This window comes from Carcharodon carcharias, chromosome 13, assembly GCF_017639515.1.
Source record: "Carcharodon carcharias isolate sCarCar2 chromosome 13, sCarCar2.pri, whole genome shotgun sequence".
Lineage (NCBI taxonomy): Eukaryota > Metazoa > Chordata > Chondrichthyes > Lamniformes > Lamnidae > Carcharodon > Carcharodon carcharias.
In genome coordinates, this window is record NC_054479.1 from 54,250,154 (window position 1) to 54,276,820 (window position 26,667).

The following is a 26,667-nucleotide window of genomic DNA, read 5'->3' on the forward strand; positions in this document are numbered from 1 at the left end:
TATTTTTGACATTTAAATTCTTCCGCTCCCTGAGGCAGTTCTCTGCCTTCAGGGCGCTTTTTGTAATCGTTCCCCCGCACCCGCGCTGACTTCAGCGCTCACCCTCCTCCCTCCCCCACCCCGGCAGCGCTGAGCCTTCCAGCGCGCCTTTCACTTTGGCTGGCTGTTAATTGGGCAGTCAGCGTGAAATTGCGGTCGGGGGCCGATCACGGTTGGAGGTCTGTTCCCCAGCCGCTCCCGCGCCTGCCAATCGCGGGCATCCGCCAAACAATAAATCTTGCCATATATTTATATATATGGTATATACATTCCTAGCGCTCAACTTTGGGGAACATCACTGTTTACCATCCTCCAATCTGAAATACAGCTGTTTACCATAAATTGCCATTTTCATTCCCTGAGCCAATGTTTTTGTCCATGGCTGACATTGATCCTTCTATTCCATGTGCCTCTGTTTGGTTAATCAGTCTTTGAGATGGAAATTTTAACAAATGCTTTCTTAAAAATCCAAATACTGCATTCGCTTCATCAACCATCTTTGTTACTTGATCAAAAATTTCAGTTAGATTAGTAAAGCAACATCTCTGTTGTACAAATCGTGCTGGCTCTTCTTAATTAACTCAACCCTCTCCAAGTGCCCGTTGATATTTTTCCCTGATTATTGTTTGTAAAACCTTACTGATGTTAAACTTTCTGGCCTGCTGTTGCTAGGACTGTCCTTGCAACTTTTCTTGAATAATTTACGTTTGCCATTCTCCATTCCCCTGGCACCTCCCCCCGTCTCTAGGGAATTTTGGAAGATTATGTCCACTCCCACTTCCTTCAGCAACGTGGAATTCAAACCATCCAGGCCAGGCAACTTTTCCATCCTAAGCATCACCAGCCTTTCCAGTACATCCTTCCTATCAATTCCCCACTGCAAACCGCCCCCGCATCTGTTATCTTGGCCATCTCTGCTTCTTCCAATATTTTGTCAGCATTGTCTCCCTTAGTAAACGCCTTTACAAGTACTCATTAAGCATTCTATCTTTGCCCTGTGCCTCTCAGTGTATATCACTTCCTTTGTCCTGAATAAGACCCACCAAACCCCCGTCTCTTACTGCCTGTTTATTATTCATGTGCCAGTAGGAGAGAGGGAGGGTTACCCTAAAACCACCAGTTGGGTCAGATAATTACTTGATGTAATATTCTCTCCAGATCCAAGGTTAACCTCATGGATTTGGTGGAGAGCACCAGATCTGTTAATCATTGGAATTAGACCAGAGGATCTCTCTTGACCATTTTATTTCACAGAATCACAGTGCAGAAGAGGCCCTTCGGCCCATTGAGTCTGCACCGATGCATGAGAAACACATGACCTACCTACCTAATCTGATTTACCAGCACTTGGCTCATAGCCTTGAATGTTATGACATGCCAAGTGCTCATCCAGGTACTTTTTAAAGGATGTGAGGCAACCCACCTCCACCATCCTCCCTGGCAGCACATTCCAGACTGTCACCACCCTCTGGGTAAAAAAGTTTTTCCTCACATCCCCCCTAAACCTCTTGCCCCTCATTTTGAACTTATGCCCCCTTGTGACTGACCCTTCAACTAAGGCGAACAGCTGCTTTCTATCCACACTGTCCATGCCCCTCATAACCTTGTACACCTCGATCAGGTCGTCCCTCAATCTTCTCTGCTCCAACGTAAACAACCCAAGTCTATCCAACCTCTCTTCATAACTTAACTGTTTCATCCCAGGCAACATCCTGGTGAATCTCCTCTACACCCCCTCCAGTGCAATCACATCTTTTCTATAATATGGTGGCCAGAACTGCGCACAATACTCCAGCTGTGGCCTCACCAAGGTTCTATACAACTCCAATATGACCTCCCTACTTTTGTAATCTATGCCTCGATTGATAAAGGCAAGTATCCCATATGCCTTTTTCACCACTCCACTAACATGCCCCTCCACCTTCAGAGATCTATGGACACACACGCCAAGGTCCCTTTGTTCCTCAGAACTTGCTAGTGTCATGCTGTTCATTGAATACTTCCTTGTCAAATTACTCCTTCCAAAGTGTATCATCTCACACTTTTCAGGGTTAAATTCCATCTGCCACTTATCTGCCAATTTGACCATCCTGTCTATATCTTCTTGTAGCCCAAGACAGTCAACCTCACTGTTAACCACCTGGCCAACCTTTGTGTCATCCGCAAACTTACTAATCCTACCCCCCACGTAGTCATCTATGACATTTATCCCATGTGAATTTGCCTTCTTTATAAGTCTCCCATGTGAGGCCTTGTCAAAGGCTTTGCTGAAATCCATATAAACTACATCAACTGCACTACCCTCATCTACACACCTGGTCACCTCCTCAAAAAGTTCAATCAGATTTGTTAGGTATGACCTCCCTCTGACAAAGCCATGCTGACTATCCCTGATCAAACCTTGCCTCTCCAAGTGGAGATAGATTCTCTCCTTCAGAATTTTCTCCAATAGTTTCCCTACCACTGACGTGAGACTCACTGGCCTATAGTTCCCTGGCTTATCTCTACAACCTTTCTTAAATAGCAGAACCACATTAGCTGTTCTCCAATCCTCTGGCACCTCCCCCTTGACCAGAGAGGAATTAAAAATTTGGGTCAGATCTCCTCCCTCGCCTCCCTCAGCAGACTGGGACACAAATCATCCGGGCCTGGAGATTTATCTACTTTTCTGCCTGCCAATACCTCCAATACCTTGTCACTCCCTATATCAATTTGCTCAAGAACCTTGCAGTCTCTCTCCCCGAGTTCGATACCTTTATCCTCATTCTCTTGGGTGAAGAGGGATGTGAAGTACTCGTTCAACACTCTACTGATGTCCTCTGGCTCCACCCATAGATTGCCCCCTTGGTCTCTAATGGGCCCTACTCTTTCCTTGGTTCTCCTCTTGCCATTGATATATTTATAGAATATCTTGGATTTTCTCTACTTTACCAGCCAGAACTTTCTCATATCCCCTCTTTGCTCTCCTAATTGCTTTCTTAAGCTCCACCCTACACTTTCTGTACTCCACTAATGCCTGCACTGATTTGTTCCCCTTGTAGCTGCTAAAAGCCTCTCTTTTCCTCCTCATCGTATCCTGAATATCTCTGGTCATCCATGGTTCTCTGGGCTTGTTACTCCTTCCTATCACCCTAGAGGGAACATGTTGAGCCTGTACCCTCCGCATTTTCTTTTTGAACGCCTCCCACTGCGCCTCTGTAGATTTCCCCACAAGCAGCTGTTCCCAGTCTACCTTGGCCAGATCCTGCCTTATTTTACCAAAATCCACTCTCCCCAATCCAAAACATTTGATGGAATTTAGTCAAAGGTAAAACATTGCAGGATTTTTTTGCTGCTTCATTTTCCTAATGGCCCAGATGACTTTGTGCATTCTATCTTTGCAGTTTTTGACTCTTCAAAGCCTCACTTTAGAGGCTCTCTGCTTTTGCCTAACAGCTCTCCTCCCTTTGCACTTTAATAGGAACCTATATAATGGATGAGTGGCTCTAGCTGCAGTTTGCTTAGGCTTTTGGATGCTGAGGCAACACAATTAGTGGACCAATCATCTCCTCATATGACCACCCCATTGGCGTTCAAACTGACCTGGTCCCAAACTGTATGCTGGGAGGATTTGGTCAGTGAGACTGAGGAGATAGTGCCACGTGGGTCACAGTGCATAAATGAAGAAGAGCAAGGTTGTTTAGGGTGCATTAACGTATTAGGTTTGTTCCATCATGTCATATACAGGTTTCAAATGGGCCAATTTGTTTTGATATGCAATAGTCTTGAAATTCTGTGGGGGATTTTACGAACATACGAATTAGGAGTAGAAGTAGGCTGCTCGGTCCCTCGAGCCTGCTCCACCATTCAATAAGCTCACGGTTGATCTGATTGTAACCTCCCGCTTATCCCCGATAACCTTTCACCCCCTTGTTTATTTACCTTTGCCTTAAAAATATTCAAAGACTCTGCTTCCACTGCCTTTTGAGGAAGGGAGTTCCAAGCCCCACTACTCGCTGAGAGAAAAAAAATCTCCTCATCTCTGTCTTAAATGGGCAATACCTTATTTTTAAACAGTGACCCCTAGTTCTAGATTCCCTCACAAGAGAAAACATCCTCTCCACATCTACCCTGTCGTGACCCCTCAGGACCTTATATGTTTCAATCAAGTCACCTCTTAGTCTTCTAAATCCAGTGGATACAAGCCCAGCCTGTCCAACCTTTCCTCATAAGATAATCCACCCATTCCAGGTATTAGTTTCATAGACCTTCTCTGAATTGCTTCTTATGCATTTACATCCTTCCATAAATAAGGTGACCAATACTGTACACAGTACTCCAGATGTAGTCTCACCAGTGCCCTGCACAACTGAAGCATAACCTCCCAACTTTGGATTCAATTCCCCTTGCAATAAACAATAACATCCTATTAGCTTTCCTAATTACTTGCTGCACCTGCATACTAGCCTTTTGCTATTCATGCACTAGGACACCCAGACCCCTCTGCATTTCAGAGCTCTGTAATCCCTCACCATTTAGATAGTATGCTTCTTTTTTATGCTTCCTGCCAAAATGTGCAATTTTGCATTTTCCCACATTATACCCCATTTGACAGATCTTTTCCCACTTACTTAACCTATCTGAAGGAGGGTCATATGGACTCGAAACGCTAACTCTGTTTCTCTCTCCAAAGATGTGCTAGAACTGCTGAGTTTTTCAAGTATCTTCTGTTTTTGTTTCAGATTTCCAGCATCCACAGTATTTTGCTTTAACCTATGTATATCCCTTTGTAGCCTCCTTATGTCCTCTTCACAACTTACTTTCCTACCTATCTTTGTGTCATCAGCAAATTTAGAAACCATCTCATCCATCCTTTCATCCAAGTCATTTATATAAACTGTAAAGAGTTCAGGTCCCAGCACTGATCCCTGTAGCACATCGCTTGTCATATCCTGCAAACCAGAAAAAGACCCACCTATACCTACTTTATGTTTCATACTAGCCAGTCAATCTTCTATCCATGCCAATATGTTATCCCCTACCCCATGAGCTTTTATTTTTTGCAATAACCTTTGATATGGCACCTTATCAAATGCCTTTTGGACATCTAAGTAGAGTACATCCACCGGTTCCCCTTTATCCACAGCACCCTTTATCAAAGAAATCAATAAATTGTTAAACATGATTTCCCTTTCACGAAACCATGTTGACTCTGCCTGATTACTCTGAATTTCTCCAAATACCCTGCTATAACGTCTTTAATAATAGCTTCTAACATTTTCCCTATGACAGATGTTAAGCTAACTAGTCTGTAGTTTCCTGCTTTCTGTCTCCCTCCCTTTTTGAATAAAAATGTTACATTCATTATTTTCCAATCTAATGGAACCTTCCCCGAATCTAGGGAATTTTGGAAAATTTAAAACCAATGCATCAACTATCTCACTAGCCACTTCTTTTAACACCCTAGGATGAAGTACATCAGAACCTGGGGACTTGTCAGCCCGCATCTCCATCAATTTGCTAAGCAACACTTCCCTGGTGATTGTAATTTTTCTGAGTTCCTCCCTTCCATTTCCTGATTTACAGTTATTTCTGGAATGTTATTTGTATCCTCTATAGTGAAGACCGATGCAAAATACCTGTTCAATCCATCTGCCATCTCCTTATTTTTCATTATTAATTCCCCAGACTTGCTTTCAAGAGGATCAATGTTCACTTTGTTAACTGTTTTCTTATTTAAATATCTATAGAAGCTCTTACTATCTGTTCTTATACTTTTAGCTAGACTTCTCTCATACTCTAATTTTCCCTCCTTTTAGTCATTCTTTGCTGTTCCTTATATTCTGTCCAATCTTCTGACCTGCCACCTGACTTTGCGAAATTATATGCTGTTTCTTTAAATTTGATATTATCTTTAACGTTTTTCGTTAACCACAGATTGTGGGTCTTACCCTTGGAATTTTTATTTTTCATTGGAATGTATCTGTTCTGTGTTTTCTGAAATATCCCTTTAAATGTCTGCCACTGCATCTCTATTGACCTATGCCTTAACCTCATTTGCCAGTTCACTTTAGCTAGCTCTGCTTTCATGACCTCATAATTGCCCTTATTTAAATTTAAAATAATAGTCTTGGACCCACCCTTCTCTCCCCCAAAACTGAGGTTTTCCCAATCTCCTGCCGGGAGACCAACAGAAACTCTGGAGAAACAGTGCCAACTACAGAGTGTCCTGACGTCAACCTTTGGATACATCGCCCCACTGGCTTTTCCTTACATGTGAACCAGCATGTCCAGATATACGCCTATAGTAAAGTGTTATTTAGATCAGCCAGGAGCAGGATACCTAGCCCATGAGCACCGAGGCCAATTGTACCACCTGCTGCTCCTTGCAGCTAAATGATGCCCTTTGACGTTTTTGATCTGTGTGACTCAATACATCATTTGATGCATTTACCCACTATGCATGAGGAAGCTGAGCACCTTGTGCTCTACTGATGTAATCCTACTCCACCATACTGCACACTGTATTAATATCTGCAGCCTTTATCTGCTCACAAGGCATTCTTCTATCCCCCATTTTAACAGAGACAGTAAACTATTTACTTTAAATGAGTTAGCACCAAGAAAGGTTATACAACCACATTAAACATTCATTCGGTAATATTGGCAAAAATAATTTCTTGATTTCTTTCTTCACCCTTGTACTTTCGAGATTAGTAACCCCACCAACGCATTTCTCCCAATTATGTCATCAGTGTTTACTATTTAAGCATAAAGGAAGCAAGTAACCACAGAAATAAAGGGAAATAAACAGATGCCCAAATCAACCTTAATCTTTACAAGAGGTATTTGTTCATGTGGAGAATCAACCTTAATAAATGATGGGAGTAAAATCAATGGAACACTGCACCTTTAAAGCCACTGGGGAATTGAGAGCTCTCTCCACCAGGGAGAGAAATGTTTTTTTTAATAGGATTGTGTTGGAAGCTGTTGTGGAAATTTGGTACTCTCAGGGATAAACAAATTTTCAAAGGCTCCCTAAGCTGCAATGAGCGTGGATGAAAGAGATTTAAAATTCCTCAGAGCTCCCCCCTTACTCAGTATGCTGACCTACTTCAGTCAGAATTATTCAAAGCATATTGAAACCTCCTCAATTATAAGGAGTAATTAGTGAAGCATTTGAAGGAGTAGTCACCTGGTTTTGGCTTCGAGAAACATCCTCCCATGACTAGGCAAAGCTAAAAGGTTGGCGTGTTGCTATAGAAACCAAAGAGCCAAGGACCACAGTGTCTTAATGTGGCTGATGAGCAGCTGTTTCAAACCACAAAGTCTTGTCTACTTCAGAGGGAAGGCAGTTATATGAAGGCCATGTTTGTTGAGCAGGTGCTTGTTAACTGTCACTGCGTAGGGAAATCCACGATAATGAGGACCAATCCATGTTGGCTCAATGAATATCCAATCTTCAAAATCTAAACAATTAAGAACAAAGGGGAAATATTCATATCCTTTATCTGTTCTTTTAAACCACAATGCACAATAACCAAAATGAAACCAAGGTGTAATCACTCACCCCTCATCCCAATAAAGCTTGTACTCAACTTCCCACATTGCTTTATAATACATTATTGCATAGATCAGTTGCATTTATAACAGATAGCTGGAGAAGGATAGCATTTCCAACAGTACAGTAACGCACTGGAGTGTCAGACTGGATTTTGTGCTCAAGTCTTGGGAGTGGGACAATGAACCACAATTAACACAACCTTCTGATTCAGGAATGAGAATGCTACTATGGAGCCACAGTTGATATGGTTCAAGGAACATTTGCAGACCAGTCCCTTCCTCTCTACCTTTGACTCATGGAGAACTGATTGCTCCACAAGCAATCACATCCTGCTTCATTTTGGGATACTGACTGAGATGCCAAAAGGTCATTGGCCTGAAACGTTAACTCCGTTTCTCTCTCCATTGATGCTGCCTGATCTGCTGCATATTTCCAGCATTTTCTGTTTTTAGTTCAAATGTCCAGCGTTTTGCTTTTGTATTAAATAGAACCATTGGTTTTATTTTTCTTTCTCTTCTACTTGAAAAGCCTGGTTTCCCATGGGCATAATTGATGTCTGGAAATCACTGTAAGCACAGATCCATTTGACCATTATTTGGTTATTAACACATTGCTGTTGTGGGAGTTTGCTGAGTGCAAATTGGTTGTCGTGTTTCTTAGGTGACAACAGTGACTACACTTCAAAAAGAAGTACTTCATTAGCTGTAAAGCACTTTGAGATGTCTGCGTTCATGAAAAGTGCTATATAAATGGAAGTCTTTCTTCTTTCTTTCTTGAGGAGCATGACATTGGCATCATGTTGTACATAGGTTTGGTACCATGGTAAATGCGGGATGAGTGCGACCATAATGTGTATGGAGAATGATACCCTGGTGTTATATAATGCTGGTGCCATAGGATGGGTGAGATTCCCACCATGGCATGGATTAAGTCTGCAGCATGGTGTGTGGGGTTGTGGCTATGATGTATTTGTACTTGTCACCACTGTACTCATTCTGAGATGTGGAGTTGCCACCACCATGTGTCTAGATAAGGAGGGTGGGGGGAGGGGAGGTGATGGGCATAACTTTACATTAGACACGAGGCTTTAACTTTTGGGGACTAGGTTCAAACCCAGCCTTGTCTGTCTGCAGGTTTCAAGGCTTCCGCATGGGATTGCCAAATCTCCAGGACTGGCCTGGAGTCCCTTGGTGTGGAAAATCAATCTCCAGGAAACTGTTGCAAGAAGCCCTACAGAAAAGTTACAGTGGTAATAAGAGGATTATTTTCATCATTTTATTTGAACACTTGTTTATTAATTATAAAAATATAGTATTGGGGCAAAAGGCTGTTTGATTGACAGTCAAGAATCATCCATTGGGCAATGAAAAGCTTTTTTGTGGTTTCCAATTAGCCTCAGAAGACAGTGAATCATGAAGATGTACACATTGGACACCCAATGGTGGCAATGTGGTGGGGCGATGTTGGGAGGGGAGGGGGGAAGTTGGTGTGGTGATGGTGCGCAGTTGGAGGCTGCAGATCATGTGATAAAACCTCCAGGAATGCCATCAACCAGAGTTTGCAACCCTGGTGAAACGAGTTTGGACATTCTCAATCCAATTCCAGGTGACCATAGGTTAACTGAACACTTATTGATGCTAGAGGGTGGTTGCTGCAGGAAATATCATATAGGTGAAGGAAAGCAATGGGGTCACGGTCATCTCTTTCTACTTCATGTAATGCACCAGTTTGATTAAGGATTTCCACCCAAGTCTGTACTTTCACATTTAGAATTTTTTTTCTCTTTCACGGGATGTGGCAAGGCCAGTATGTTACCCATCCCTAATTGTCCTTGACCTGAGTGCCATTTCAGATGGCAGTTAAGAGTCAACATCATTGCTGTGGGTCTGGAGTCACATGTAGGCTAGACCAGGTAAGGATGTCAGATTTCTTTCCCTAGAGGGCATCAATGAACCAAATGGATTTTTACCATTGATGAGAGTTTCATGGTCAGCATTACTGAGAATAGCTTTATATTCCAGATTTATTAATTGAATTTAAATTCCATCAGCTGCCATGGTGGGATTTGAACCCCTCTCCCCAGAGCATTAGCCTGGGCCTCTGGGATTACTATGCCATCATCTCCCCACAGATGCTGTCAGATCGACTGTATGTTTCCAGCACTTCCTGTGTTAATATTTCTGATATCTTTTTCATTTCTTAAATCTTGAGAAGTATTACTATGTGTAAATGAGATACCAGGACTCAACTTGCCCTTCTCTCACGTGCACACAAGCACACATACACATCTTACCAACTCCAAGAAACATGCATTATTAAAAGGTCTGAAATTCAAGTTCAAGGACTGGAAACACAGTCAAGGCCGGAAAGAGACAAAGTTCATTTCGTGAACAATTTCAGTTTGACAGAACTCAAAAGCAACTAGAAAATGATAGCAATGATTAGATTGTTGGGTTAATTGTTCCTTTTAATATTGTTTTGGTTTTGCCAAAGCACAGAGAATTTAGGCACATTTTTGGCAAATGCACTGTGAAAGCAATGGGTACAAGAAGCCAAATAGTTCTAACAGTTTCAATTAAACATTGGGAAGACTGAAGCCATTGTCTTCGGTCCCCACTCAACTTCTAGTTATCAACTCCATCCTCCTCCAACAGTCTGAGGCTAAACCATTCTGTCTGCAACCTTGGTGTTATATTTGACCCCGAGATGAACTTCTGGCCAGATATCTACACCATCACTAAGATTACCTATTTGTCCCTCCATCACACAGTTTACCAGTTAACATTGGTGATTACAGAATACTGTAAATAGTGTGTGTGTACTACAGTTTACGTTCTAAAGCTAAGGTACTTGATTGTAAGACATTTTTGCAGTTCCTCATACAACTTGCAAATTTTTGGCTTCAATAAACTTCAGCAATCCAAAGTGTTCTTCAGAAATCTCATCTGAACCTTGAACCCCCAAGTTAAATTTCAGTAAAATGGCTGCTTGGCATTATCTAGTTAAAATGTGGAGGAATAAATGTTTGTAGAAATTTAATAAGATTTCAGCTCTGCCTCAGCTCATCTGCTTTTACATTCTACCCAACATAAACTTGAGATCATCCAAAACTCTGCTGCCTGTTCCCTTACTCACAAAGTACCATTATCTATTACCTCAGTGTTTACTGTCCTACTTTGGCTCCTTGTCAGGCCATGCTTCATTTTAAAATTTAAATCCTTCACCCCGCCTTACCTCTGTAACACCTGTGCTCCACCAATTCTGGTCTCTTGTGTATTCTCAATTTTACCCTCCATTAGTGGCCATGCATTCAGTTATTGAGACCTAAGCTCTGAATTCACCCCCAAAACCTCTTTCCTTCTATCTTTCTTTCTTCATTTAAGATACTACTTAAAACCTACTTCTTTGACCAAGCTTTGGGCATCTGACCTGATGTCAACTTCTGCGGCTGGCTTTCTTATTATGCTTTATAATGCTCCTGTTATGTTAAAGATGCTATATAAATTTAAGTTGTTGTCATAATTCAAGAAGACGAGTTCAGCACCAAGATCACTGCAACTCTTGATGCAACAAATCAGTAAACATTAAACAAAATATCACTTAAGACAAAATCAGAGTTACTCTTCTCTTCGTGTTAACATTTTGCTGTATTGGGTGAAGGTTGAACCAAGTAAAATGATCACGGAACAAAGTCAAATCCTTCCCCAATCCACTGTCACTAACTGTTACCATCATTCTCACTCAGCTGTTATAATCTCACCAACATTCAGTATCCTTAGAGCTCTATTGCTGACATCAGCCATTGACTGCAGCTTCTGTCACAGTGGTGTGACATGAACACCGGCAGAATACTAAACAGTCATTTGGTAGCACAACACTTGAGTATTGTATGCTAGAAGCTACATATATTCACACGTAGGACCCTGTCCTTTGCAAACAGAAAGGGCATGCCATACATTGTACCTTTTTCAACTAAACAAAATCTTAGGGAACAGCCATTCTCTAGTTCATTCCTCATGTCAATGCCTGGAGCAATCAGAGTCGACCTGCCTACTTTGAATTTTTAAAAAAGCGTAGCGGTTAACCGTTCCCTGGTGCATTCTCCATGATAACACCTCTACCAATCAGAGTCCACTTGCCAACCAATCAGCGCTCTCTACTTATGCACTATAAATTGTTGCTCCCTTCAGAATTGGTATTCTTGCGAATCCGTCCTAATGAGTGCATGACAAAAAGTTTCAACAGCATGTCTCTTTTTTCAGCAAGAACACTAAATATTACCCCAAAGAGACATCTCTAGCAATACAACCTGTGATTTTTGTAAGTAACAGCATAGGCTGTAAATAGTTATGTACTTAAGAGATCAGATGATATTGTCCAAAGTTTGTTGTTGTAGTTTGTCTCATACAACGCACTTCACTATGCTTAACCTTGCTTAATGGAAATCCTCTTCCGTGGCATGGTGAGCTGTACAACTCACCATGAAACAAGTGAGTGTATGCTATCAACTTCACTGCAGCATGGACACACATCACATTAACAAGGGGCTTCACAAGCTGAAGGTTCAGAATTTCAGCAACAACCTGTTCCCTCTGCAGCCCAATCAAGTCAGATATCAAACAAAGCTATAAGATCACATGTCTGCAAAGCCAGCCTCCTGATAATGCTGTGCAAATGTCTGAATTTTCTGAATGGCTGGATTATAAAGAAAGAAAAGAATATGTATTTGGAAACCAGTAGCACGTCCCAAAGTGCTTACAGCCAATTAAGTACTTTTGAAGTGTAGTCATTGACATAATTTAGGACATTTCCAAATACTGCAGTCAACAGGCAGTCAAGTCATAGGGTCAAATTTCAATGTACTGCAGTGACCTATATAGGACAGTTTTTAAGGTATCATCTAATGAGATTTTCCAGACATCTTCACCCAAAACCTCAAACTGTCTTTTTGTCTCTTTTAGATGCGAACAGATTTGGTGCACATTTCTAGTAATTTTGTTTTTATTTCTGATTTAAAGCAATTGCATGTTTCTTTTTATCTTTAAAAAGCCTGTTACTTATCATGTACTGCTTAATTCAGGTCTTTTTATGAAGGACCTTGATGAAACTGATTCCACCTAGGATTTTGGTCAACATCTCCCTACAACCATTTGCTCCTTTTCACATAGGTTAATCACCTAGCATGGAAAAAAGGAAGTCTTCCATTCCATGCCTAAGAGCTTGTAATCATGAGGTAGAACTGTTTGAACACATATGCCAACATGATCAACTTTGGCACTTAGTCATTGAAGAGTGATGAGAAAGACCATGGTATCATTTCAATGTGGTCTTGAAGGATTATGTCCAAGCAGACATTGGCATCTATTTGAACTCCTACATACTGATATGAATCAACAATTGGGACAGACACTCTTGTATCTCACAATCAGTACCTTTGAGATGCTCTCTTGGACAGAGTATCCACCATTATTGCTCATTTGCAATGAAATTAGTGTAGATCACCAGAGCTGTCTGTCATTAACACAACATCAGCTTCATTTGTTCTCCTTGCACCCGCGATTTTCTACACACTGCCTTAAATACACAGGCCCTGAAATTCTATGAGGGATTCTTCTTACTCCCTGAAAAGAGCCAGTGATGCCATTTCTCTTGATGTTCCACTGATTTCCAACCCAAGTACTGGCAGGAGATCAAAGGGAACCCCTGTGGAATTTCTAGGTCATTGAGTAACACTGAGGACTGTTGAGTTTAAATGCCAGTACAGGTTGTCTTTTAAACTCAAAGTGCAATGCTCCATTGCAATAAAGATACTAACTTATCGAGCACGTTGAGTTAATAACTTTTGGAGTATCAACTAGACAATGACTTTCACTTGTACATCATCTGTTAACCTGGCAAAATTCTCTAAAGTGGGATATTGAACTCAGGAGTAAGAGAGAGGCATTGGGAAATTGGTCAAGGGTAATGTCAGAAAGGTGGATTTCTAGAAGATTTTCTGAGTGGGAAATGATGAAGTAAGATTCTCGCCTGTAGAACTGGTATAAGAGGGTATTCAGCATACAAATCATTAGTTATGCTCCACTAAATGATTCATTCCCCAGGGAAATGCCTTGATCAGAGTCGACCTGCATGGTTTGAATTTGAACAAAGCTGGGCAGTTAACAGTTCCATGCTGCAATCTCCATGGCAACACCTCCATCAATCAGAGTCCACTTTCCAAGCAATCAGCACTCTCTTCTCATGCAGTATAAATTGTTGTTCCCCTGTTACAATTGGTAATTTCTTGTGAGCTATCCTAATGAGTGCAAGACAAAAAACTTTGCTAGCATGTCTCTTTTTTCAGCAGCAATACTCAAGTTCTGTACTACCAAACAATTATTTAAATGATTCAGTTAAAAGTTATCACCAGAGTTCTCTTTCCTGTTAAATACTGTTGATTTAGAATTCCGTCTGGGGAAACTATTTATTTTCCATTCAAATTCGACAGTGAATGGGTGACAAATGGAAGCATTTCCCACGAGAACCCAACTTGGTTGTTGGATTATTTAATTCTGTTATAGTGCTTACGTAATTAAAAGCCAGTTTCAATTAGATGATCTTGAAATTCCATGGGGATTCTCCAAAACTCCCATTGTTACCTCAGTAGAGTCACTAGGGAAGATGTCTGTTTACACTGTTACTCTAGTGCGTGAAGGATTGGATTCCCGCTGAATTTGGGATAGGAGATTGAGAGAGCTTCCTGAAGATTTCACGTCCCATGGTCCAGCTGAAATACATACAATATTCTGACTGTTCAACTGGTCATCAGCAGTGTGAATGTGAAAAGAGCCAAGCAACCCATTCTGATGCAAATGTGCTGCATGATTTGTCCAGTTTCTTGTCTCCTTGACAGCTAAACTGGAAATTATGTAAATAAATATTTTAAGTCTTGGGGAATGTTATCTAACTGAACGCCCTTAAGGCAATCAACTAAGCCACAGCTTCCATGGTTGGTGAGGAAAACTGTTAAAAAAGCTGTTGTGCTATGGTGTCAGCACACTCTGCAAACACAACACAATCAAAATGTACAATGGCTGCATAAAATATTAATTTGCACTTTACTGTGGGCCTGGAATTATTTTTATATTTATTTTTGAGCTTTGAGTGAAGGTGGCAAAGCAGCATTTATTATCCATCCTGAGATGCCTCCCAGGAGAATGAGACTCAATCACATGGTATTGTGGGCAATGGCGGTGTAACAGTAATATCACTGGACTAGTAATCCAGAGTCCCAGGCTAAAGCTTTGGGGTCATGGGTTCAAATCCCACCATGGTAGTTGGTGGAATTTAAATTCAATTAATAAATCTGGAATTGAAAGTCTAAGTAATGATGACCATGAAACTATCATTGATTGTTGTAACAACACATCTAGTTCATTTATGTTCCTTAGGGAAGGAAATCCTGGCCTATATGTGACTCCAGAGCCACACAACTGTGTTTGACTCTTAACTGCTCAGTGCCTTGCAAGCCACTCAGTTTAAGAGATAAGCAACAAATGCTGGCCTTGCCAGTGATGTCCACTTTGTTTGAAAGAATAAAGAAGAAAACCTGGAGATGCTTATTGGACAGACCAGGCAGAAGTGATAGGTTCCCTTCCCTGAAGCACGTTTGTGAACCAGTTGGATTTTTACAACAGCCAAACAACTTTCAATGTGGCTTTCTTTTTTTGGCTCCAGCCTGCAAATTAACAGGATTATTGAATTCAATTCACAACTTGCCACAGTGGGATTTAAATTAATGTCTTCCAGATTATTAGTCCATAACTACTATAACTTGGAACGTCAAGTTGTCCTGATTTCTGACCACAATAAGCAGAAGTCCCGGAGAAATGGTGCAAAAAGGATGAAAATGGTTGCTTATGTCATCTCTCTCTCTGAATGGTTTCCTGCCAAAAGTTATGATGGGAGATCAAAAGTTAAGAATTGTTAAAAACTACATCATAGGTGAGAAATATGGATCATTTACATCTGTTTCCTAGGTGATGAGGGAACCCTTATACATCCAATATATTGTCCATGGCCAAACCCAACCTTGTGTGGTGACTCACATTGGATGCCATATTGGTGAGAGCGTTAGATTGTGCCCACGCAGTGAAGATATACTGGAATTATGCAGAACAGGCAGATCATGGTGTTGATCAGCTTGTAGTGATTATTTGACACTAGCAGTGCCATTTTGCAGCTTATTGCTCCAGCTAATGCTCTACCTTAATCACGCATAGCTGAACACACGTTCAGCAGCAAGAAGGATCCTCTCCAAGAGGGTTGCCCAAAAGGATCATCAGCTACTTACAAGTTAGCTGTGGGTTAATTTCTTCTCTACAAGTTAATTTCAACTCTAGTGTTTGGTGCTTTCTTGTTTAAAGTTGCAATAGCCTGACAAATGCTGAAAGAGTTTTTACTGACTTCAAGGTTTCTGCACGAACCAGTTGCTTGGGTGCAACTAATAGGCTTCCTGGAATACAACGTGCCTGGGAGAATGATCAGAGGACACACAGAGCAGGACAAGCTGCTGGAAGAATGTGGAGGAGGAGGGTCAGAAGAGCCCCAGGAGGCCATATCTTCCCAGGGTGTTCAGGGAACAGTTCTCTCACCTGAACCTCTGAGGAACAATGTGTGAGATGCCTGCACTTCAGTATGGACATCCTCAATGAAATCTGCCATCTACGAAGCCACAATTACAACCTTAGAGCAGAGCAAGTGTCAGTGACTGTGAAGGTGACTGTGGTGATGAACATTTTTGTATTTGGCTGCCAGCAGACTGGAGCTGGAGTTATTTCCAACATCTCACAGTTTGTTGCTCACTGTTGTGTCAGGGAGGTCACTGTGAATCTCTACACATTGAGAGTCAACCATATTTCATTCTCTCTTGCCAGAAGGAACCAGGCGGAGTGAACATTGGCTTTGCTAGAATTGCAGGCTTCCCCAACTGCAGTCACATGTTAACTCTACCCTATACTGGAACCAAAAGGGATTCAACTCGCTCAACATCCAGTTGGTGTGTGACCATAGGCAGCTCATCATGTAGGGTAAACCCTCGTGCAGCACTGTGTCTGGTACTCTCACAGAGGTCATGATGCCTTCATTCTGTGGCAATGTAGTGTGTCAGCTATGCTTAAATCACCAAAACAAACCAAAGGGTAGCTACTGAAGGATAAGGGCTTTGACATGGCTGATGACACCAGTGTGCAACCCACTCACTGATGTGCAGCATGCATACAATGCGAAAGCCATGTGAAATGTGATAGTGCAGACCATTGGTTTGTTGAAACAAAGTTTCCACTGCCTGGACCATTCTGAAGCAGCTCTACTGTACTCAGCAAAGTGTGTGTCAAAATTCATGGTGATCAACTACAAGCTGCATGTCATTGACAGCCCTTGTCACCAGTTAAACAGCGAGCAGCTGAGGAACAGGAACATGAGGAGAAGGAAGGTAATGGATAGGTGCATCTACAATGAACAATGGATAGGCACATGTACAATGTACAATGGATAGGTACATGTACAAAGAACAATGTACATTCGATAGGTACATGTACAATGTACATTGTGCAGTCAATAGGGGAGGCAGTGGTGTAGTGGTATTGTCACTAGAGGCCCAGGGTAATGCTTTCGGTACCTTGGTTCAAATCCCACAATGGCAGATGGTGAAATTTGAATTCAATAAAAAATCTGGAAATATGATTACCAAGGAACCATTGTTGATTGTTGTAAAAACCAATCTGGTTCACTAATGACCTGAAGGGAATCTGCTGTCCTCACCTGGTCTTGCCTACATGTAACTACAGACCCAGTGGTTGACTCTTACAATACCCTCTGAGCAAGGGCAATCATTAAATCAAGTGAGTAAAAAGGTACATGTACAATGGATAGGTGCATACAAGCTAGGAATAGGCCCTCAGCCCTTCAAGCCTGCTCTGCCATTTAATAAGAACATGGCTGATCTGACTGCAACCTCCCACCTATGTCCCCAGCCCTCACCCCCCATGTTAATCAAAAATCTATCTAGCTCTGCCTTGAAAACATTTGAAGACTCTGCTTCCACTGCCTTTTGAGGAAAGGAGTTCCAAAGACCCACACCCCTCTGAGAGAAAACATTTCTTCTCATTTCGGTCTTAAATGCGGAGATCCCTTATTTTTAAACAGTGGCCCCTAAATCTAGATTCTCCCACAAGAGGAAACATCCTCTCCACATCCACCCTGTCAAGTCTCCTCAGGATCTTAGTTTCAATCAAGTCGCCTCTTACTCTTCAAAACTCCAGTGAATACAAGCCTAGCCGGTCCAATCTTTTCTCATATGATAACCTGTCCAACCCTGGTACAATGTACAATGGATAGGTAAATGTACAATGAACAGCTTTGGGGATACGCTAAATGGTCTACTGATAGCTGATCACATGACCTCAAGCACGTGAGAAACAAGTGATTAAGTGGATTATTTTGTGCCACAGTTACTACTTTTATCTCTAACCCTTGCATAATTTTAGATCTATTTCCTGATATGTATCACAACACTCAGGCCTGTCTGCTGGTTCTCACACAAGTGACAGGCACAGTGCTTAAAGGTTCCTGTCTAGGTATAGTCCACAGATTAATAAATTTTGATTTATTTTTAAATCTTGCATAGGCATCAAGATAGCCCCTTTCTGCCTGGGCTGTCTATGAAGAACTCATTTCAGTAACAACATTGGCCTCAACTTCAATTTTCCATTTGCCAACAATCCCACACTTTGCCTTCACCCCCACAGGGGTTGGGACATACTGGAATGGCTGCTCCCCCTTTGGTTAGCTCCAGTGTCCTAAAAGCTTGGGGCCCACTCAATGTGGCACATTTCTTCATGTTTCCAAGTATCTGTCACTTCCGGCATTACTGACAACACCTGCTCCAGCCACAATTCACCTCCCCTTTCAGAGAGGCAGGCTAGCTTTAAACAGTGCTAGTCGCCCATGATATTGTCCTCTGTTGTTATGTACAGAAAATTAACAGCCCAATCGGGAGTAGAGTTATGGATTATATAGTAATTTATACAATCATAGAGTATTACAGCACATAAATTAGACATTCAGCCTATTGTATCTGTGCTGCCTCTTTGAGAGAGCTATCCAATTAGTCTCACTCCCCTGCTCTATCCCCAGAATTTTCCTTTTCAAGCTTATGCATAGACTATATTATATATACATATTCTATTTTACATATACTTACATATATGTATATTTATACTATTGTGGGCTGTATATTTCATGTAATTATTAAGGATCTAACATGATGAATAAATTACTGTTTCTGCTATTATTTGCCTGTTTTTCCCCCTGTTTAAGAAATTTGTTTGGCACTGAAGGCCTAAACCTCAGTCTGGTGTTTGTGTAACTTTGCCACTTTTGAAAATGAAGAGAATGGAATTAGTGGGTGACATAATCTCTTGGCATTAAGCAGGGCACACTCCGATTATATCCAACTGCCTGCCCAAATAAAAGCATTTCCAAGGGCATGAGCTGCTGGTCTCACCCACAGTAACAATATGGAACATGTAAGGTAAAAGTACCTAAAGAAGGCAACAGAACTCAAAAACATAATTTCTTCACTGAACTCTTATAAACCTCCATTCTCTTGTTTGTTCATCCCCCTCCCTCACCTGCCACTCAAATTCAGGCTAAAATACTGGGAGAACTCCCATCCACAGTGCAATGTCATTCCCTGGGGCAGTAGTGGCAGCAGGAGACAGGATGGACATTGAAGAACACAGAGTCGAAGCACAGAGTTGGGGTTAGGGGTGGTGGGGGTGGGGGTGGGGGGGGGGTGCGGTGGGGGGTGGTGGTGGTGGAATGGGGAACAGGTGGAGAGCATCACCATGAGCTACTGAAGGAAAAATCTGCAGAAACTGGGAGGAGGAAAGAAGAAAGAATGAATTTGGGAGTAATTTTCACCCTGGGCTGTAAATGGGTGAAGGAGGTTGCCTGAATATTTATCGAACCCATCAGATGCTCAAGTTCATTGAAATCAAGTGAGGATCGGATGCTTTCTGTAACAGGTTCTTGATCTGTGACACCGGTTTCACGGGGAGGTGACAAATAGAAAATCTAGCCCTTGCAAAATGGCACCTTTCCTGTCCTTAGGACATCACAAAACACTATACAGTCAATGCAGTTTAAAGAAGTGTGATGACTATTGTCTTTATACACAGAATTAGCAACTAGTCTGCACTCAGCAAAATTGAGAAACAGTGAGGGGAGTGAGCAATCAGCCTTGCATTCTCTACTCATGTTCTTCTTCTCTCTATTCAGTTGCTTCTCTTTGCTTTCAACCTCAATTTATGTTTTCAATATAAATGAAGAGAAGGGAAACCACAGCAGGTACTAAATAAGATCATAAGATGTAGGAGCAGAAGTAGGCCATTCAGCCTATCGAATCTGCTCTGCCATTCAATGATTCAATGAGATCGTGGCTGACCTGATAACAGTCAACCTCACTTTCCTCCTTTTTCCCCATAATCCTTGATTCCCTTACAGATTAAAAATCTGTCTATCTCAGCCTTGAATATACTTAACAACCCAGCCTCTACAGCATGCTGCGGTAAAGAATTCTATAAATTGACTACCCTCTGAGAGAAGAAATTCCTCCTCACCTCTGTTTTAAACAGGCTACCCCTTATTCTGAGATTATACCGTCTGGTCCTAGACTCTCCCACAAGGGGAAACAACCTCTCAGCATCTACCTTGTCAAGCCCCCGAAGAATCTTATATGTTTCAATAAGGTCGCCTCTCATTCCTCTAAACTCCAATGAGTACAGGCCCAACCTACTCAACCTCTCCTCATAAGAAAATCCCTCCATCCCCAGGATCAACCTAGTGAACGTTCTCTGGACTGCCTCCAATGCCAGTATATCTTTCCTTAGATAAGGGAACCAAAACTGTTCACAGTATTTTAGGTGTGGTCTAACTAGCTTCTTGCACAGCTTTAGCAAGACTTCCTTATTTTTATACTCCATTCCCTTTGAAATAAAGGCCAACATTCCATTTGCCTTCCCTATTACTTGCTGAACTTGTATGTTAGCTTTTTGGGATTCATGCACGAGGACTCCCAAATCCCTCTGTGCTGCAGCTTTCTGCAACCTTTCTCCATTTAAATAATATTCAGCTCCTCTATTCTTCCTGCCAAAGTGCATAACGTCATATTTTCCCACATTATATTCCATCTGCCAAGTTTTTTTCCACTCACTTAACCTGTCTATATCCCTCTGTAGACTCCTTGTGTCATCCTCACCACTTTCCTTCCCACCTATTTTTGTGTCATCCACGAACTTGGTGATAGTACATTCATTTCCCTTATCCATGTCATTAATATATATTGTAAGTAGTTGTGGCCCCAGCAGTGATCCTTGTGGCACTCCACTAGTTACAGGTTGCTCTCCTGAAAATGCCCCCCTTATCCCAACTCCCTGTCTTCTATTAGTTAGCCAATCCTGTATCAATGCTAATATACTACCTCCAAAACCATGGGCTCTTATCTTATTATGTAGCCTTACGTATGAAACCTTGTCAAACGCCTTTTGGAACTCCAACAATTACATCTACCGGTTCCCCAATATCTATCCTGCTTGTTACCTCCTCAAAGAATTCTAATACATTTGTCAGGCATGATTTCCCCTTCATGAAGCCATGTTGACTCTGCTTGATTATATTACGTATTTTAAATGCTCTGTTATTACATCCTTTATAATAGACTCCAACATTTTCCCAATGACAGATGTTAAGCTAACTGGCCTACAGTTACCTGTTTTTTGTCTCCCTCCTTTTTTGAATAAGGGTGTAACAACATTGGCATTCCTCTGGGACCTTTCCAGAATCTAAGGATTCTTGGAAGATTACTACCAGTGCATCCACTATCTGTGCAGCTACGTCCTTTAATACCCTAGAATGCAACCCATCAGGTGCAGGGGTCTTATTGGCCTTTAGCCCCATTAGTTTCCCTAGTACTTTATCTAGCGTGATAGTTATTGTATTTATTTCCTTCCTCTGTTTTGCTCCTTGATTATTTAGTATTTTTGGAATGCTAATAATGTCTTTTACTGTGACAACTAATGCAAAGTATTTATTCAACACCTCTGCCATTTCCTGGTTCCTCATTATTATTTCCCCAGCCTCATTCTCTCAGGGGCCTATGTTCAGCTGGAAAGTCATCATTCTTCCTTCTAACAATTCTATCTAACAGTGATGGAAGTAATTTAAGCAGGAGCAGTGGGCTTATGAGAAACAGTTATCATTAACAATAAATGACAACCAAACTCATTACACTACCTCAGTAAATTTTCATTTGTGCTCCTCATCGGATGCAAAATGATTGTGTTGGTGCAAGACATCTCCTTGTTGAGCACTGCGTCCTTACATCATTCTGCTCCCCCAAATGATCTTTGACATTTGTGTGGGAACAAATTGTTGAAGTCCTTCCCTGATTCAGCAAAGTTGCAAATACCAACAGAGCATTTTTGACATTAGTGACTATCTTATTCGGGCTTCCTCACCCTGCTACAGAAATTCAGACACTGACTTGGCAGCGGGTGGGCAGCTGATCGCCGCCACTGAAACGGGCCCTGCCACCATTTCAAGTGGGAGGCCAATTAAGGCCCGGCCAGTGTGATGCATGATGGGAAGCACTATGTGCTTCCTGTGCAGGTGGGGGGTGGAATTCCCCAACTGCTAGAGTGCGCTCTTTCACGCATGCGCACAAAAGACCGCACATCTCCCTGAGGCAATGTGCTGCCTCAGGGAGATCGCTGAAAACCAGTGAAACTTTAAAAACAGAAAAATGAAAAAATCATTAACATGTCCCCCTCATGTGAAAATGTCACACGAGATGGGACATGTTTAATGAAATACACAGAAACTTTATAACAATTTTTTAATTCCGATATCAAACCTCATCCTGCCACTGGATGAGGTTTGTAAAAAAAATCACTTATCTGCTTGCCCGTTGGGCCCGTGCGCCGACCCGAAGTTCGCATGGGCCCCTCAAAATCCCGGTCGATTGGAGAGTTAATGGCTTTAACAAGGCCTTTAATTAATGGTGGGCACGCCTCCCGCTGCATAGCACGCCCGCCGACCGAAATATCGTGATGCCGCACGCTGACATCAGGCCGCTTGCGCTATGTCAGCGCGCGACATTTTAAGCGCTGGCGTGAACCTCGCTACCCGCATGCCAGCCAGAAAATTCTGCCCATTGTCTGTAAACTCAGCCAGGGCCATGGGACATGGTATAAAAATGAGACTTCTGGCAAGTGAAAATACAAAATACATTAGGAAGCTTGGAACTCTCATCTGCAAATAGCATTTGATGTCAGATCAACTGTTAGTTTTAAGTCTGAGATTGATAGATTTCTGTTATCCAGAAGTATTAAGGGATATGGGGCAAAGGCAGGTATATGGAGTTACATCACAGATTAGTCATGACCTCATTCAAAGGTGGAATAGGCTTGAGGGGCTGAATAGCCTCCTCCTGTCCCTATGTTCCAATATAGAAGAGCCTCTCAGTCTGTGAGCCTGGGTCTGACTAGAAGCAAAGTCCTGGCGTGAAAGGCCAGCGACTAATGTACAACTGCCCCAAATATGTTAGCATTATAAGATGGAGAACTCTGCCTGATCACACCCCCACCTCCCATCCCCACCCCCACATCCATCCCCACAACATTCCCCCAGCTGCCTTTTGCTAGGCTTTAACAATTATATTTGAAAGATAACAGAGGTGGGAGTGGTCATTTTCAATTTCTCCGCCCACCACCCGTCTATTCTAGAACCCATTCTATTTACATCCCATTAAAATCAACGAGCTTCCCAGATTACCACCCAGGTGGTGAAGGTAAAAATGGACCCCATGATATCTCCAACTAATGTCACTGGGGAGGCAGTCCAGTTGGACTGCAGGAACAGGAGCAAGATTGGAAAATTTCTGAGTCTCAAAGACTGAGGGAGAAAAAAAATAGACAAATATATTGCACCAGCTTTGGAGAAGATAGGATAATAAAATACAAACCTTACAGTGGATGTGCCTGCGGGTAAATTATCATAATAATTATGAGGCTGTACTGGGCTTGAAAGCTTGTGAACCTCATGCCAGTACAAACTGAGCACTCATCACTGAGTACATCTGTAATTCCTCCCAGGAAAATCATTATTTGGTGTAACACAAACTGCCTTTCATTTTGCATGTTCATATTTGTCAAGTGCAGCTGTCACTGATCAGGTGATGGAGCTACACAGGGCAGCGGATATCAATTACCAGAAACAATACTCGGTGCTGTAAAGAATGAAAGAGAATATCACAAGAGAAAAAACAGTTTGCATCTCGAAACATAATTTATCAAATAATTGTGGAACTAACCCATCTGCATCAATTAAATAAAGATGCAACTCAAAATATATACGTGTTTGCATGGAGTTATCAATATACATATATAGAGAGATGCAGTTCCTTGTGAATATTGTAAAAATTAAACATAATCCCTGAGTATATAATACAAACGCAGGAAAAATTGTGTTGTTATAATCTGTCTAATAGAGTGGATAAAAATATCTTGGGTAGGATTTCTGCCAGGAATCTTCTAACCTCCTTCAGCAACCTGGGTGGAAGATTAGCAAAAACCCCAGAGAAGCAGCCATTACGTTGGGAGGATTGAGAATTCCCATGGAAAGTAATGCCACTTGCTGCAGGATAGAGCATATGTTCAGCATGCAGGGATACAAAACCGTGTAAAATCTGTAGCCATGATAAGGGACAGAACTGTAACAATATTGACACCTGACACCAGGATTTTCTGGTTGACAGGCGGGCGGAGTGGGCACGGGTGGCCGCAGATCCGATCGCCACCCTCGATTGGATCCAAGCCGCCATTTTACGCGGGCAGGCCAATTAAAGCCCACCCAGTGTGAATTGCAGCTCCCGAGGGCAGTGGGAGTGGGCTGGCGGCAGCTGGACTGCACTGACCGCTGGGTCCGATGGTGACCTGGCGGCCTGTTTTTAAAAGCTGCTGCAGCCTTTCAAAGGCTGTCAAACATGGCCAGTGGAAGGACTCCCCAGAGCACTGCTGGTGAGCAGGCCAGGCAGGAGGGTAGGACAGGGGGGCACTGTGCCCTTTATTTTTCGAATGATCGCCTTGCTGCCCTCCTCGAGGAGGTGGCAGCGTGGTGGGAGGTCCTCGGACCCCAGGATGGCAGGAGGAGGCCCCCCCCCGCCATATAACTGAACGTGTCTGGGAGGAGGTGGCGGAGATGGTGAGCTCCCATGACATGGTGCAGCGCACCTGGATCCAGTGATGCAAGCGCTTCAGTGACTTGTTGAGCTCGGGAAGGGTGAGTACCATGTTGGCATTGGTCACTTAACCAAGCAGGTAGGCTTTCCCCCCTGGCCCCTCTCCTCCCCCAAGTCTGAGTGTAGTGACTGCATTGAATCATTGATGACATGTGTCCTTTGCTGGGTGGACCAGCAGGTATTGCCTATGCGGAGGTCACCCTGAGAGGGTGGTGATGAGATGGGTTCTGCACCCGCAGCATGTGGTACACTGAGACTCACATTACTGTTTTAGGGACAACCTGGAGGAGCTGCACCTGGGCGCAGCACTGGAGCTGCAAAACATGTCAGAGTCAGGGTGATGACAGGCTGGGAGGGGGGCTTCAAGGTGCGGGGGCACCGATCGATCTGCTGTCCTTTGCGTTCCATGTGCTTACACCTCCTTGCTATGGCAGGTTAGACTGTGTGATGTCAAATGTGATGTAGGCAGCTTTTGGCCAAGGGGTTGGGGGTTGGGGACAGGCCTGGCATCTTTGTGTGAGTGTTCGGCAGCTGCTGGGTGAGGAGGCACTGGAGCCCTGCAATGTTCCACTCTGGTTGGGTGGGCTGTCCGCAAAGAGAGTCCAGGTACAAGTTGCACTAATCAATGCTTTTCTCTCCTTTTCAGGAGAAGAATGCTCATAATGCCACCGAGCGGGTAAGGACTGGCAGAGGGCTGGCCCAGGTGGTGATGCTTAGCCGGTTCGAGCAGGAGGCCTTAGATCTGGAGAGGCGCCATGCGCCCAAGTCCACCAGTGTCGGAGAGGCTGGGGATCCACGGGCAGGTATGTTTACCCAGCACTGAGGTCACCATTAGTGTCCCAGCAGCCATGGCACTGCTGAATGTTCAGTGATTGAAGTTTGCAACATGTCTTGACCATTACTTATGGAAGGATGAGCGCATAATGATCCGGAGGTCAGGGATGCACATTGACATTGTCTCCACGTTAACTAATCAAATGTCCTTGTTCTTCCTTTCGGCATCAGCTGATCAGGGCCGGGAGGAGGAGCAACAGGGGCCCCCTCTCATACCTGAGGGCCCCCTCTCACACCTGAGGGCCCCCTTCTCACATCTGAGGGCCCTGAAGTCTCGGACTCACCAGCATCACACCATCTCTGCCAGGCAGGCACCAGCGCAGATACTAGCACCTCGGTAGGAATTAGATCATCGGCTAGTGTCCTGGGGCACAGCAGTGAGGGCACATCACAGTCACTGGAGGAGCTGGCGGAGACATAGAGAGCCCATGGCGCCAGCGGTCAGAGGACTGCAGGGGACCAGGCACATGCTCAGTCGGTGGCTGATGATGTGCCTCTGGAGTCGTCTGCGACACAGCAAATGCAAGAAATGCGGCCAGGTGTGCAGGAGCATCTGGGGGAGATACATAAGGCTATGCTTGGCTTGGTGTCAATGGTGGAGGAGTCTATGTGGACCATCGCCAATGCAATGAGCCTCATGGCCGAGCGCCATGCACCCTCCATGGAGAGAGTGGCGACTCTCATGGAGAGACTCCTCCAAAAGACCAATCAGGGCTTCCTGGGGATGTGCTCGGACCAGCAAGCCCTCACATTGGCATTGACCTCAGCTGGTCAGTGCCAGTGTGGGAGATGGTCTGGGCACCAAGTTTCCCAGCTCGGTGCCCATCCATCCACAGTGAGCAGGGAGGTCCAAAGTGACCTCATGTCGGCGCAGCAGCTGCCTGTTGTCTCTGTGGGCTCCTCTCAGGGTGCT

At 43.1% G+C, this 26,667-nt stretch overlaps 1 protein-coding gene across 3 annotated transcripts in view; it reads right to left on the reverse strand.

Moving 5' to 3' along the window:
- LOC121285965 (apoptosis-inducing factor 3) overlaps window positions 1-26,667 on the reverse strand; it is a 136,152-nt gene that overhangs the window by 95,465 nt on the left and 14,020 nt on the right. For all 3 annotated transcript variants that reach the window (XM_041202955.1, XM_041202954.1, XM_041202956.1), the window contains exon 2: window positions 7,214-7,487. In XM_041202955.1, the coding sequence (XP_041058889.1) occupies window positions 7,214-7,244 (31 nt within the window). In that variant the 5' untranslated portion in view covers window positions 7,245-7,487. The remainder of the gene's footprint in view (window positions 1-7,213; window positions 7,488-26,667) is intronic.